Here is a 14,936-nt window from a genome sequence, read left to right as displayed (position 1 = left end):
ATAAAACAGAGGTCCCCCCATCAGGTCAGTTTTTATGCAGGAGGAGAAAGGCTGTACCCATGGTCGTGGGCGACTGAGTAGCAGGCTTTGCAGAGATCAAGTCCTGGCTCCGGCGGGATGACCCTTGGCGGTGCCACAGTTTCTTTGAGCCTTGGCTGTCCCATCTGTGAGGTTGAGGGGCTTGGGCTGATAGTCCCGCTGAGGTTCTAAAAAAGGTTTTTCTCAGGCTGAGTTTTCTCACGTAGAGCCCTGGACGCAGTTATGTCTTTTGTTCGCGACTGCATCTCAAAGGCAAAACACAGAGTAAAATGAAATTTCTCTCTCTGATTTCGAGCCACGCTACACATTGGGTCTATTTTAGCTATTTCCGAAAGGGGCCCTTCTTTGGCCTGGCCTGCTTCGCCAACATGCCTGTGGAAAGCGAGCTGGAGCGTGGCGCCCGGATGAAATCCGTGGGCATCCTCTCTCCATCCTACACCCTGCTGTACCGGTACATGCACTTCCTGGAGAACCAAGTTCGGTATGTGGCTTACATACGGGGTGGGGTGCAGGGAGGGCAGAGGCAGCAGGGCTCTGCCAGGTGGTGTGCTGTGATGAGCCCTCAGCGGTAAAGGCTGTCCATCAGAACAGCAGATTCCTCACCAAGAACATCCATGGCTGTGTCTCACACCTCGGGTGGTGGTCTTCGTGTTTCAACCAGCGTCCTGCATAAATGATTCTTCATCCTCGAATGAAAGTTGGGGTAGATTTTGCTTTCAGCTTATATTAATATTGTCATCATTTTTTTTTTTTTTTTTTGCGGTACACGGGCCTATCACTTTTGTGGCCTCTCCCATTGCGGAGCACAGGCTCCGGACGCGCAGGCTCAGCGGCCATGGCTCACGGGCCCAGCAGCTCTGCGGCACGTGGGATCTTCCCGGACCGGGGCACGAACCCGTGTCCCCTGAATCGGCAGGCGGACTCTCAACCACTGCGCCACCAGGGAAGCCCTGTCATCAATTTTGTTGAATTAATTTGTTGACATTGACGTGATCTTTGCTTTACCTTAAACCACAATAATTATCTCCTTGCCCCAGGCAAGTAGACTCTCAACTTTTTTTTTTAAGCCTAATCATTTATTATTGGAGGTAATTATTATCATTGGGGGTAATAGGAAGGGAATTTTTAACAGAAGCTGCAGAACTATTAATTACTTCATATTTTTTTCATCCTGTGAGTAACCTAATTTTATTTCATATTTTGAAGGGAAAATCTACCCCTAAGCCCTGAAGCCCTGTTAAAATTTTAGCACATTTGCCTCTCTTCTGGTATGCATGTGTGTGTACTTTATTTATTTATTTTAAAATATTTATTTATTTATTTGGTTGTGTCAGGTCTTAGTTGTGGCAGGCGGGCTCCTTAGTTGTGGCATGTGAACTCTTAGTTGCGGCATGCATGTGGGATCTAGTTCCCTGGCCTGGGATCGAACCCAGGCCCCCTGCATTGGGAGTGTGGAATCTTAACCACTGTGCCGCCAGGGAAGTCCCATGTGTGTGTACTTTAATATATACATACTTGGCACCATACGACGTACATACTTTTATGTCATATGCGTTTAAAAGTTATTGTTATTTTAATTTTTGATATAATCTATCTTGATCATCATCTTTGAAAGAATATGAAATTGTGGGAAAAAAATGTTTATTATTGAAAATTTCATGTGAACGTACAAATGAATTTTAACAATTCTTCCAAATCTTAACACCCAGTGAGATATCCATTGTCAGTATTCAGCGAATGCCATTCTAAAATGACATAATTTTACAAAAATAGGATTAATATTTTATGAAGATTTAATTTTATCAAATAGGCTAGTTTGAAATATATTTAATTTGTTTGTAAATATCAGAAAAAGAGTAAGTGAAACTGAAGGAATTGTCAAACTTTAATATTTTTTTCACAGTAAGATATGTTATTTCTCAGAATGTTCTTCCAGAGTTAAGAAAAAAGACTGCAAAACATGAAGATACAGTGTCATTCTTATTGAGAAATAATGTATATATAATAAAGTGCACAAATCTTTGTATAGGTATCATCGGTGCTTTTAGGTTGTGTTTTTTTAGTTGTAGACAGTCAGGTATCTTATACTTCTTCCCAGAACCCCTCCCCGACTTTACTTCTCAACTTTCATATACTGTGAGATTTATTACATTTAGTTCTGTAATCACGATTCCCATGATTCTTAAGTCTCAGTTATATGTTCACGACCACATCCAAGGCTTAACTGTGGCTTGCTACGTTCCAGAGCTCGTGGTTTATTTCTTGGTTGGTTAGATTTTGCCATCAGGTATCTTTTGTTTCCTTTTTTTTTTTCATGAAAGGATCATGGGTGCTGCCTTCTCTGAAATCTTGCATGCTTGATAGTATTGGTCTTTTACCTTTACTCTTGGCTGGGTATAAGATCCTAAAATCTTTTCTTTCTTCCTCTCAGGATGCTATAAGTATTGCGCAGCAGTATTCTGATATTGGTTGTTTCAGAGAAGTCTCTTTTGTCTAGATCCCTATAGATTCTTTATCTGTGATGTTTCTGAACAGTTTTTTTCTGGGGTAGTTTGTCCCTTTTTATCTATAGATATGACATTTATTTTTAATTTCAGGAACCTTTTTTTCTACAATAAAATACTAAACTTTTCCTCTGCATTTTCCCTTCTTCTTCAGGAACATGAGTTATGTGTATGTTTTCTCCCCATTGTCCTCCATATTTTTCATTTTGATGATTTTTTTTTCTTCTTTTGTGATACGCGGGCCTCTCACTGTTGTGGCCCCTCCCCTTGCGGAGCACAGGCTCCCGACGCGCAGGCTCAGCGGCCATGGCTCACGGGCCCAGCCGCTCCGCGGCATGTGGGATCCTCCCGGACCGGGGCACGAACCCGTGTCCCCTGCATCGGCAGGTGAACTCTCAACCACTGCGCCACCAGGGAAACCCTTGATGATTATTTTAATAGCTCTATAGTGCTAGAGCTGTCCCATTAGTTTACTCGATTATTCCCTATGGTTAAGCAGTTAACATGCTTCTAATTGTTTTAACTGCTCCTCTACATTTTGGAGCTGTGATACATATTTTTCTGTATTTGAAACATTTCCTCAGTTTTGTGTCTCAGAAGTAACATTGAATTTAAAATAAAAAACATTTTTATTGGGATCTTGACACTTAAAAAAATTATTACTGCTTTTGAAAAATTAATTTCCCAAGGAGGCAATACATTCTCATCGTTCAAAAGCCAAAAGTTATAAGGAGGTATTATATTAGAGTTCTGGCTAAATGGTGATAACGGAGGCCCCAAAATACACTGGCTCAAATAAGACAGAAGATTCTGCCCCATGTAATGTTCTAGAAGTAGCAGGGTGGTCAGGGTGAGCAGCCTCCTGTCCCCACAATTCAGGGCCCACGCTGCTTCTCTTATTATTCTGCCGTAGCCTAAGAGGGATTTTGTGTTCTAAGGTGTTCTCACCTGTTGGAAGCTGCTCACCACTATTATGTCTGCATTCCAGCCCGTAGGGAGGAATGAAGGACCCGGAAGTTGCAAACATCACTTCTCATATCCCATTGTCAAGTCCTCCATCACAAAGACACACCTGACAGCACAGGACACTGGGAAAGGTAGTCTCTAGTTGGGTGACCTTGTGACCGGTTAAAATTCGGGGACTCCTGTTGCAAACAGGAAGAAGAGAAGAATGGATTTGGAGGAAATTTTAGCAGCCTCTGCTTCAGTTTGCCCCCCTGGCGACCTAGGTATCCGTGTGTACTCTTCTTCCCAGACATAGAGGACATTCCTCCCACCCCGAGACATCATAGAGCCTCATGTGGTTAATGTTTCTAGTCTAAAATCCAGGGTTTCTGTGTGATTTGAGGCAATCAGGACATGGTTCTCTTATCCTGGAAAGCTATGAAAGAACAGTCACGTCCTCCATTCCCACTTCCTAAATGCAATACAGAAGTAGAGAAGGAACCACAATGCAAGCTCCCATTTGGAAAAGAAGAATCAGAAATAGTATGAGGGGTCGTTAGTCCATAATCATAATGAAATTTGCTGAGTAGGGATGGCAGAGGCCGCTTGTCCTCACAGAGCAGCATGCTCCTGGCTGCACCTTGGTCCTGCTCACTAGAATCCCCTTGTCCATGTTCCTCCATGGCTCCTGGCTTTGCCTTCTGAGCGTTCTTTATCCATTTTGTCCCATAACCACTTTTTTTTTTTTTTTTTTTTGTGGTACGTGGGCCTCTCACTGTTGTGGCCTCTCCCGTTGTGGAGCACAGGCTCCGGCCATGGCTCACGGGCCTAGCTGCTCCGCGGCATGTGGGATCTTCCCGGACCGGGGCACGAACCCGTGTCCCCTGCATCGGCAGGTGGACTCTCAACCACTGCGCCACCAGGGAAGCCCCCATAACCACTTTTGAAACAGGCATTGGTGAACATTGGAGAAAGCTGCATGGCTATGGAACATGTTTCCTGCTGGTGTGGATTTGGGGGTCTAGTGATTTCTTTAAGGGTTGAGATGTCAGCGGCGTATATAGGCCAAGAACATGACAATACAGATGAGATCCGGCGATTTCAGGGTGGTGTGGCCGTAGACAAGAATGTGACAATACAGATCCCTCAGAAACTGAATAGGCTTCTTGGTCTGTTTGCTTCCACTCAATTCCACGTAAAAATATCCACTGCCGAAGATCTCCTCTGGGTCTTAGTTTTTAAGTCAGTAGATGGTGGCCTAGTTACTGATCACTGTTCTTGGCCTGTCTATCTTTCCCTGGTTTTAATGGCAACTACCTTGAGACTGTAGCCTAAATCTGGGCTGTATAAATGGGCAGACTCCCACGTCTGGGAGAGTTTCTTAGAGGCTTTGAGAGAAATTCTTAATCTCCTGCATTTTTTTTTCTTTTTCTTTTTTTTTTTTTAACATCTTTATTGGAGTATAATTGCTTCACAATGTTGTGTTAGTGTCTGCTGTATAACAAAGTGAATCAGCTATACGTATACATATATCCCCATATCTCCTCCCTCTTGCTTCTGCCTCCCACCCTCCCTACCCCACCCCTCTAGGTGGTCACAAAGCACCGAGCTGATCTCCCTGTGCTATGCGCCTGCTTCCCACTAGCTATCTATTTTCCATTTGGTAGTGTATATATGTCCATGTCACTCTCTCACTTTGTCCCAGCTTACCCTTCCGCCTCCCCATGTCCTCAAGTCCATTCTCTACATCTGCGTCTTTATTCCTGTCCTGCCGCTAGGTTCTTCAGAACCTGTTTTTTTTTTTTTAGATTCCGTACATATGTGTTAGCATACGGTATTTGTTTTTCTCTTTCTGACTTCACTCTGTATGACAGACTCTAGGTCCATCCACCTCACTACAAATAACTCAATTTCGTTTCTTTTTATGGCTGAGTAATATTCCATTGTATATATGTGCCACATCTTCTTTATCCGTTCATCTGTCCATGGACACTTAGGTTGCTTCCATGTCCTGGCTATTGTAAATAGTGCTGCAGTGAACATTGTGGTACATGACTCTTTTTGAATTATGGTTTTCTTAGGGTTTATGCCCAGTAGTGGGATTGCTGGGTCTTTTAAGGAACCTCCATACTGTTCTCCATAGTGGCTGTATCAATTTACATTCCCACCAACAGTGCAAGAGGGTTCCCTTTTCTCCACACCCTCTCCAGCATTTATTGTTTGTATATTTTTTGATGATGGCCATTCTGACTGGTGTGAGGTGATACCTCATTGTGGATTTGATTTGTATTTCTCTAATAATTAGTGATGTTGAGCATCTTTTCATGTGTTTGTTGGTAATCTGTATATCTTCTTTGAAGAAATGTCTGTTTAGGTCTTCTGCCCGTTTTTGGATTGGGGTGTTTGTTTTTTTTTTGATATTGAGCTACATGAGCTGCTTGTATATTTTGGAGATTAATCCTTTGTCAGTTGCTTCATTTGCAAATATTTTCTCCCATTCTGAGGGTTGTCTTTTTGTCTTGTTTATAGTTTCCTTTGCTGTGCAAAAGCTTTTTAAGTTTCATTAGGTCCCATTTGTCTATTTTTGTTTTTATTTCCATTTCTCTAGGTTATCTCCTGCTTTTGGGGTACAGAGGAATTGTTTTTTCAGTCCCGTGGGGTCCCAAATATTTCAAGCCTCAGTTAATTTATATTGCAGAACTCAGAATGTACCCCCTTATGCTGCTGTATATCCCACCATTTCTGCTTGCAAACTGACCAAGTCTTGCATATTTTCATCTTGCTGTTGTAGTAGTAAGATGAAAACTACTAAAAACTAAAAACATCGAGGAGCTATCAGTGCTCTGTTTCTCACTGCTTCCCTTAAAGTTACAAGTTCAGATGATACAAGGCCTGTCTTCCAAGTTATTGAAGTTCTATCAAGTTTTTGTTTGTTTTTTTTAGCGATCTTCCCTTTCTAGCTACTAAGCCAATGCTACAATGTGGTTTTTGATACTATGGTAAATCATTCCTAAATATCATTTTCTGCTTTAGCTCAAATCCAGGCTAAGTTGCTATAACAAAGAAACCCAAAATACAGTGACTCAAACAAGGTAGAAGTACAGCTTTTCTAGGATGACAATCCCAGAGGAAGGGAAGTAGTCCAGTGTGGTAGATGGCTTTGTCCCACTGGGTCATTTCTGGGACCCAAGTCTTTCTGTTTTGTGTCCTGCCATCTGCTAGAGTATTGTCCTCACCCACATGGTATAAGTTGATTCACCATTACTAGGTCTTGCAGGAAGGGGAAACCCACAGGAATCCCAGAAATTGGACACATCGCTCCTGCCCACGTTTCATTGACTTATGCTTAGTTTCTAGCCACACCTGTAGCAGCAAGACAGTCTAGGAAATGGGGTCCTTAACTGGGTGGCCACGTGACCAGCTAAATTTTGGAAGGTTCTGTTGCTAAGGGAAGAAGAGAGTGGCAGTCTCAACCACTGGCATGAAATGAAGTCTTCACCCAGTTCCCATATCCATCCAATAATCCCAGTAATCACTGCTGATTTCCCATGTATCTTTCCAAAGTTTGTCTATATACAAAGACAAATGTATATTCTTATTTTCCCTCTTTTCATACAAAAGGTGGCATGTTATACATGTTGTTTGCACCTTGCCTTTTTCATTCAACAATATATCTAGATCTTCTCATATTAGTACATGGAGAGCTGCTTCATTGTTCCTCACAGTTGTATTACGTGCCCTGTGTAAAGGAACCATGCTTGCTTTATCAGGTTGCTTACTGATAGACATTCGGTTGTTTCCAGTCTTTTGCTGTTATGAGGCTGCACTGAATACCTATGAGCAAGTATAATTTCACACATGAGTAGTATATGTGTACATTAAATTTCTAGAAATGAAATTGGTGATTCAAAGAGCATATGTGTTTGTAATTTTAATAGATATTGTCAAATTGCTTTACATAGAGATTGTACCATTTTACATGCCCAGCAGTAATGCAAGAGAATGCTGTTTCCTCACAGCATTGTCCACACAAAAGTACAACCTGTGGATTTTTGGCATTCTGATTGGTAAAACATGGTACGTGAGTATAATTTTAATTCACAGTTTTCTTAGGAGTGAGGACGAGCACCTTCATACATGTTTGAGTCATATATATTTCCTCTTCTCTGAACTGTTCCGAGCCTTTGCTACATTATTATTATTATTATTATTATTATTATTATTATTATTATTATTTTGTGATACGCGGGCCTCTCACTGTTGCGGCCTCTCCCGTTGCGGAGCACAGACTCCAGACGCACAGGCTCAGCGGCCATGGCTCACGGGCCCAGCCGCTCCGCGGCATGTGGGATCCTCCCGGACCGGGGCACGAACCCGTGTCCCCTGCATCGGCAGGCGGACTCCCAACCACTGCGCCACCAGGGAAGCCCTGCTACATTATTTTTTGATCGTTGTTTTTTTCTTATTAATTTCTAGGAGTTCTGTGTGTAATATGGAGATTTGTTCTTTGTGATATTTTTTCCACTTTGTCGTTTAACATTACTTTTTGTCATGCAGATGTTCTTCTTCCTTGAATTCGATGATATTCCTATGGCTTCTAGATTTTGAGTCATAGCTGGGATGGTTTTGCAGTTTGGTGATTAAAGAGGGCTCAGGATAACATGAGAGAAGGACTTGCATGAGAAGGTATGGGGAAGAGAAAGAAGCACAGTGATGTAAGCCCAGGTCTAGGCAGGGGTGACACTTGACCGCAGCAATGACTTTTATGTAAATTAACTAGACTTGATTTTTGAAAACACTGAATCCATGTTTTATATTTATTCTTACTTATGATATCCTAACGTTATTTGTTAGTATTTCATCCATAACTCTTGGCTTTGATATCTCACTAGTTAGAGAGTGTTTTCTATGGCTATTTCTTATTAATCAGAAGATATTGGAGAACTACTATATAATTTTAAAGGATTAATTTTAAACCACATTTTTGACCTTGCTTAGATCATGTTCAAACAACCTACTGTAAAAGAACATTTCAGGGACAGTTGGTATAATTTGAAAGTGGACTGGGTATTAGTTTGGATTAAGACCCATTATTTTGTTAGGCAAGATAATGCCATGGTGGTTACGTTATTTTTTAAATAGACTTTATTAGTTAGAGATGTATGCTGACATACTTATGGGTAAAATGTTATAAGGGATTTGCTTTACAACATTTCAGGAAAAAGAGTGGTGGGTGGGCAGGCAGAGAGGGTATAGATGTAACCATAGTGATAAAATATTGTTGAAACTAAGTGGTGGATAATGGGGTCTATTATTCTCTTCTTTCTACTTTATGTTTGAAATTTTCCGTATTGAAAAGTTTAAAAAGACTAAATATAAAATTAACATAGAGTTATTGCAGAAAACTGAAAAATGGACAAAGGCTAACGGGAAGAAAAGAACGTTGGGCTTCCCTGGTGGCGCAGTGGTTGAGAGTCCGCCTGCCGATGCAGGGGACGTGGGTTCGTGCCCCAGTCTGGGAAGATCCCACATGCCGCGTAGCGGCTGGGCCCGTGAGCCGTGGCCGCTGAGCCTGCGCGTCCGGAGCCTGTGCTCCGCAATGGGAGAGGCCATGACAGTGAGAGGTCCACGTACTGCCAAAAAAAAAAAAAAAAAAAAAAGAACGTAATCCCACTAGCCAGACATATCTGCTGTTAACATTTATATCCTTCTGGTCTTTTTACCAGGTATAAATGTGTGCATACACATTAATTTAAAAAAAAAAAAGAATGTTGAGGTCGTTCAGTATCTAAATTTTCTAACCAAAAGGTACGTTAACGTTTCACTGATCGTGAATAATGATAGTCCTCGTCGTCATTTTGCTGGTTCCATAGCGTCTCAGTATACAGACGGATTACAGGTTATTCAGTTGTTTCACTGTTATTGGGCTTTTAAGCGGTTTCTTATTTTTCACCACCGTGAACATGAGTATCCTTACGGGTAAATGATTGTTCATATCCATATACAGATCTTTAGGCCTCGTTCCTAGAAATGGAATCATTGGGTTTCAGGGTATATACAGGGTACAATTGGATACAGATTTCAAGTGACCCTTCAGAAAGGTGGTACCATGTTGTACCTGCACCAGCAGCAAGTGGGAATGCCTGTTCTGTACTTGGAAGGCCAGAAGACAGACTGGTGCAGAGCAGTAACGAGTACACAGGAGTGATGAAGTGTAATTGCTGTACAGGGGCATCTCTGATACTTACGTTGGGTGCATTATTGCCTGGTGTGGTGGGGAAGGGAGGGTTAGTTGCGGTGGGCATCAGCATGGACACATAGCTTATGTTGTATCAGTGAAGGGGCTGCGGGCTTATGTAACACCCCAGTGTCTCTGGTCCTTCAGGGGAATCCTTGATCTGGCCCAGAGCCCGTGGCTTCAGGTCAGTAGCGCATTGTGCCGGTTACTCTCTCATTTCTACATTGTCATGTCTCTTGGGCACTTTCCATAGATACTTGGGCTGTGTTCCTTAATCCATGTATCTGTGTAGGTAAGATCACCAGGAAGGCCTCCTCCTGAATCATCTTTGAAGCCCAGCTTATCTTCCAACACTCTCAGCCTTGTTCCAGTACCTTTGGGTTTATCTTGGTGTTACACTTTGATAATCAATCTTGTTTATTGCAAAATCTATATCGTGTTTAAAATTTGAGGCTTTCATAAAACGGTTGTTTAACGTTTATCCGGGAACTACCCATTAATATTTATGTCTGTGTTCGTGTTCTGTATTCCATATGATTGCCTTGTTCTGTCCCATCAGCCAGTGGTATAGGCTGTCAGAGGACAGGATCCTGAAACTAGCTTTTTGTGTAAGAGACCCTAACTTAATAGTGAGCTGTTCTTTAGAATCTTGGTTCAAGTATAGAGTTTAATGTAGTCAAACAGGTAAGACAGTTAATTCAGAAGCAAATCAACAAGGAACCTAGAAAATAGTAGCCAAAACATAGTATTAGAAATACAATAAAATGCTTCCCACAGTTCTTTTTAAGGAAATTAGGTCCTAATGAAAACAGCTTTGAACTTAATTGTCTATCTGTTATTGTGTAGTAATCAAGCTTTCATCCCTTTGACACATCCCTGAAGGGTGTCTGAAGTCGGCCATCAGAATTTTCAGACACAGCTTAGCCCCCATGGATTTCCCATCTAGCGTGTGAACGTTTGTAAGAGTGAAAGAAATGATTATAAGCACACATACCCCCAAGGTCATTTGTTATTACATCACACGACTGCCTCCTTTTGCAAAGCTTAAAACAAAATGTATAGGAACCCCCAAATTAGAGAGCTATCACTCAGAGGAGAGTTTATTTTTGTAATCTTTTTTTGGGTGTACTTGATGATTTTTTTTTTCTTTTCAAAAATGTAAATTTGGGACTTCCCTGGTGGCGCAGTGGTTAAGAATCTGCCTGCCAATGCAGGGGACACGGGTTCGAGCCCTGGTCTGGGAAGATCCCACATGCTGCAGAGCAACTAAGCCCCTGTGCCACAACTACTGAGCCTGTGCTCTAGAGCCTGTGAGCCACAACTACTGAGCCTATGCGCCACAACTGCTGAAGCCCGCGTGCCTAGAGCCTGTGCTCCGCAACAAGAGAGGCCACCGCAATGAGAAGCCCGCGCAACGCAAGGAAGAGTAGCCCCTGCTCAACGCAACTAGAGAAAGCTCGTGCGTAGCAACGAAGACCCAGTGCAGCCAAAAATTAATTAATTAATTTTTTTAAAAAATGTAAATTTGCCCTAAGTTCTCTTCCGGGGCTTGGCCTGAATCTTCCCCATTTACCCACTGTTTCCAAACCCTCCCTGTGCACCTGGCTAGACTCTGCCCCACGTGCTAGGGAGGAAGGAACCTAGTGTTCTGTGAGGGGCTGAGATATATGAGGCCCATTTTCTGCTTAGCTCCATTTACACCTCAAAATGATATCGCGGTGTTACTAGTATCTGTGTTTTTAAGGAGGGGAAAAAAAGCATATTTTGAAAAGTTCAGTAGCTTGACCAAGATCTCACAGGGAAGAAGTGGCAGCCGTGGCCTTGATATGAGGAGCTGTACGTCCCCCTGGAGCAGAGATGTTTGGCGAGCAGCTGGGTACCGGTTGGATTGTGCAAATCTTGAATCTGAGTTTGTGTCAGTGTTTGGAGGAAGCCGGCAGTGACAGGTTGGGGGCATCATTGCCTTTCAGCCGTCATTGTACCAGGGCCAACCGTCATTGGCGATGCCTCCCCTTGCTCAGTAAAGCTATATTTTGATTCTTTTTCAGTGTAAGGGAATAGAAATTATAGGGTTCTAAAGAAATGTAAATGGACTAAAAAGGTTTTAGTGCCTTTTATTTCTCCCTGTATTAGTTTCCTAACGCTGCTCTAACAAAGTACCAAAAACTAGGTGACTGAGAACAACAGAAATGTATTATCTTACAGTTCTGGAGGCTAGAAGTCTAAAATCAAGGTGTCAGCAGGCTTGGCTTCTCCCCAGGGCTCCGAGAGAGAATCTGTTCATTGCCTCTCTCCTACCTTCTGCGGTCTTTGCTCTTCCCTGGCTTGTAGATGCGCCACTCTGGTCTCTGCCTTCATTTTCACATGGTGTTCGTGTGTGTGTGTGTGTGTGTGTGTGTGTGTGTGTGTGTGCGCGCGTGCGCGTCGAAATTTCCCCTTTTCATAAAGACACCAGTGATACTGGATCATGGCCTCATTTAAAATTCAGCCCATTGTGCTGTCAGTAATCATAGTGCCAATATGGTACCCACGGTCCTCCTGTGCTTGACCTGAAGACAGGATTGGATTCTCCATTGCCCAGATGCTCCAAGGCCTCCATGTTGCTTTCTTGATTTGGGGGTTAGTTGACAGAACTACTCACAGCCGAGTCTCTGCCACCCGAGCAGACTAGGTTGGGGAATAAAAGAGATTCTGAGCTTTTTATTACTTTATTACTTGGTGCAAAAATTATAAGCCCTTCGTGACATCCAGTCATTGTTTTCTGTTATTTGAGACATTGAGGGGTACTCTTCCGTCTTATTCTTTTGTATCAGCAAAGCAAGAACACGAGCATGCTTTCTCAACAAAGAGCAGCTTTCAAGCAGGGAATTTGTGGTCTTCCAAGTTACCCCTTCTCTGGGAAGCATGCTTTGCTCGAGAACAATAGACATTAGTTACAGTCTGTTAATTCCTCCTCTTTCCCAGGAGGAGGAGATTGCGTCCACAGCACTGTTGGGGAGTTTCAGAGCCTACGTTACAATTTTTCATAAGGAGCTTCTGTAACACCAAAGGAGGCGTTCTAGGCGACCTCAAGAAGGGGGTCTTTTAGTTTGTCCAGGCCTTTGCCCTCCCCACCCCCACCAAAGTAGTACTTCCCTTGGGGCCAGGGGGTGAGTGGCAGGTCTGTGGGAAGAGCCATTCTCACTGTGCGTGTGTGTCGTGCAGACACCAGCTGGAGACACCGGGACATTACTCTCGTCTGGCTGCATTCTACGAGGACAAGAAGGGGGTGCTCCATGCCAGTCCGGGGAGAGGTGGCAGCCTGCCCCCTGTCTACTGGCTGCCTTCCATCCACCGGTACATGTACCCCGAGATGAAGGTAGGTCAGCCCCGGACTTAGGTCTGGGGACAGCAGTTGTTGATTATTGTTTTCATGAATAAGGAAATTGTGTCTTGGGCTGATGCCCAAAGTCTGCTTTTGATAGAATAGGATTGTAACCTAAGCATTTGATGCTTTTAAAACATAAGGCAAGTTATCTTAAACTAACATGCTTTCTAATACTTCTGTCATCATGGTGCAGAGCCGTACTGATAGGCCAGCGGTGGTGGACTCCTGGTTCTAGCGATTGCCTCAGGTAGTTTAAAGGCAGACATTTGAACTAGAGATGAAGCGTTTGCGCAGTTAAGATATTTCTTAGTTACAGTAGTTTCGGTATTCCTTTATTGTGTATTTTCTTCCTGAAGTACTTTGTAAATACTAGAATATGTTTATTTACCATTAACGACACACCCAGCCAAGTGTTAGGCGTTGGGAGGGTACAAAGATCACCCCTTCTCCTTCTTTTTCCCCCATCCCCCCTCCTCCATCCTGCACTTCCCCTTTCCCATCTCCCGCCACCTACAGGTGGTCACAAGATACTTCAGTGGAAATTTCAGGCTCCCTGGTAGAGAAATTATGCCATGAGTTCTAGAGAACTCTGGGAAGGCATCTTGCAAGAGGAGTTGGTCCTTGAAGTATTTGTCTGGGGGAAAGTGAGGGGAGCTAATTCCAGACTGAGGGAAGGCATGAGCGACAGTGGGGACCACGGTCTGTCACTTTGTCAGCACCTTCTGTGAGTTAGACATTCTGCTAGCTATTTATCAGTACCTGCTGCAGCACTCTTTAAAGTGGATTTTTTTTTTTAAATCCATGTTTTACAGATAAACCAGTTGAGGTTTATAAAGGTTCAGTGACTTGGTTAAGGCCTTATAGCTAGTAGGAGATAGAGCCAGGATGTAAACACAGGCCTGATGCCAAGGCCAGCGCTCACTTAGCCCACTCCACTGCCTTTGTGAGGTCATGGGCGTGAGAAAGCCCAGGGCAAGTTCATGGGATGTGAGCAGAATGGTTTGACTGGGATTGAATTTCAATGTCAGCCGGCCAGGAGAGAAAGGATTGGAAAAATAGGTTGGAATCAGATTGTAGAGAATCTTAAATACTAGACCATGGAATTTGAACCTGAATAAGTACCAGTTAGGGTCTTGTTAGGAAAACACAAACTATGTCAGATATTTCGAACTAATTCAATACAGGGAATTGGTAATACAGGAATTGGAAAACCAAAAGCACAGAAAGGTAACAAGATAACCTAAACACTAGAGATACAGACAGCGGCACCACCCTATATTAGTTATCCGTTGCTGCATCACAGATTGCCCCCAAATTAATGGCTTAAAACAGTACATATTTGTTTCTGTGAGTCAGGGATCCAGGCGTGGCTTAGCTGGGTCCCCTCTTCATGGTGTCTCATGAGATTGCAGTCAAGGTTGGGGTCTTATCTGAAGGCTTGACTGGGGAAATAGCCACTTCTGAGCTCACGTGGTTGTTGGGAGGATTGAGTTCCTTGAGGGCTGTTGGACTGAGCGCCTTGCGGACTGTTTGTTGCCCCCAGTGGGTCTCTCCGCAACATGATGGCTTGCTTCATCAAAGCCAACAAGTGAAAAAGACTGTTGGCGAGATGGAAGTCATAATCCTTTGTACCTAACCGTGGAAAGTCACAGCCCTGCAATGTTGCCGTATTCTCGTGGTTAAAAGCAAGTTCCTCAAGAGGAAGAGGGGGTTGCATAAGGCCATAAACACCAATAGGTGGGGACGTCCCTGGGGGTTTGGAGGCTGCCTGCCACGTGCTCCCGGGGCTGGAGTAACAAAGAGGGAAAAGTGACGTTATCAAAACCACAGGAGCTGGAGGAGG

At 43.3% G+C, this 14,936-nt stretch overlaps 1 protein-coding gene across 4 annotated transcripts in view; it reads left to right on the top strand.

The window, feature by feature from the left end:
• Positions 1-14,936, top strand: part of DENND11 (DENN domain containing 11) — a 45,909-nt gene that overhangs the window by 22,566 nt on the left and 8,407 nt on the right. For 3 of the 4 annotated variants that reach the window (XM_060021016.1, XM_060021015.1, XM_060021018.1), the window contains exons 3-4: positions 362-520; positions 12,931-13,084. In XM_060021016.1, the coding sequence (XP_059876999.1) occupies positions 362-520; positions 12,931-13,084 (313 nt within the window). The remainder of the gene's footprint in view (positions 1-361; positions 521-12,930; positions 13,085-14,936) is intronic. The other variant, XM_060021017.1, reaches the window with a different exon arrangement.

The sequence above is a fragment of the Delphinus delphis genome, chromosome 9 (genome assembly GCF_949987515.2).
Source record: "Delphinus delphis chromosome 9, mDelDel1.2, whole genome shotgun sequence".
NCBI lineage: Eukaryota > Metazoa > Chordata > Mammalia > Artiodactyla > Delphinidae > Delphinus > Delphinus delphis.
This window is presented reverse-complemented; position numbering and strand designations above follow the sequence as displayed.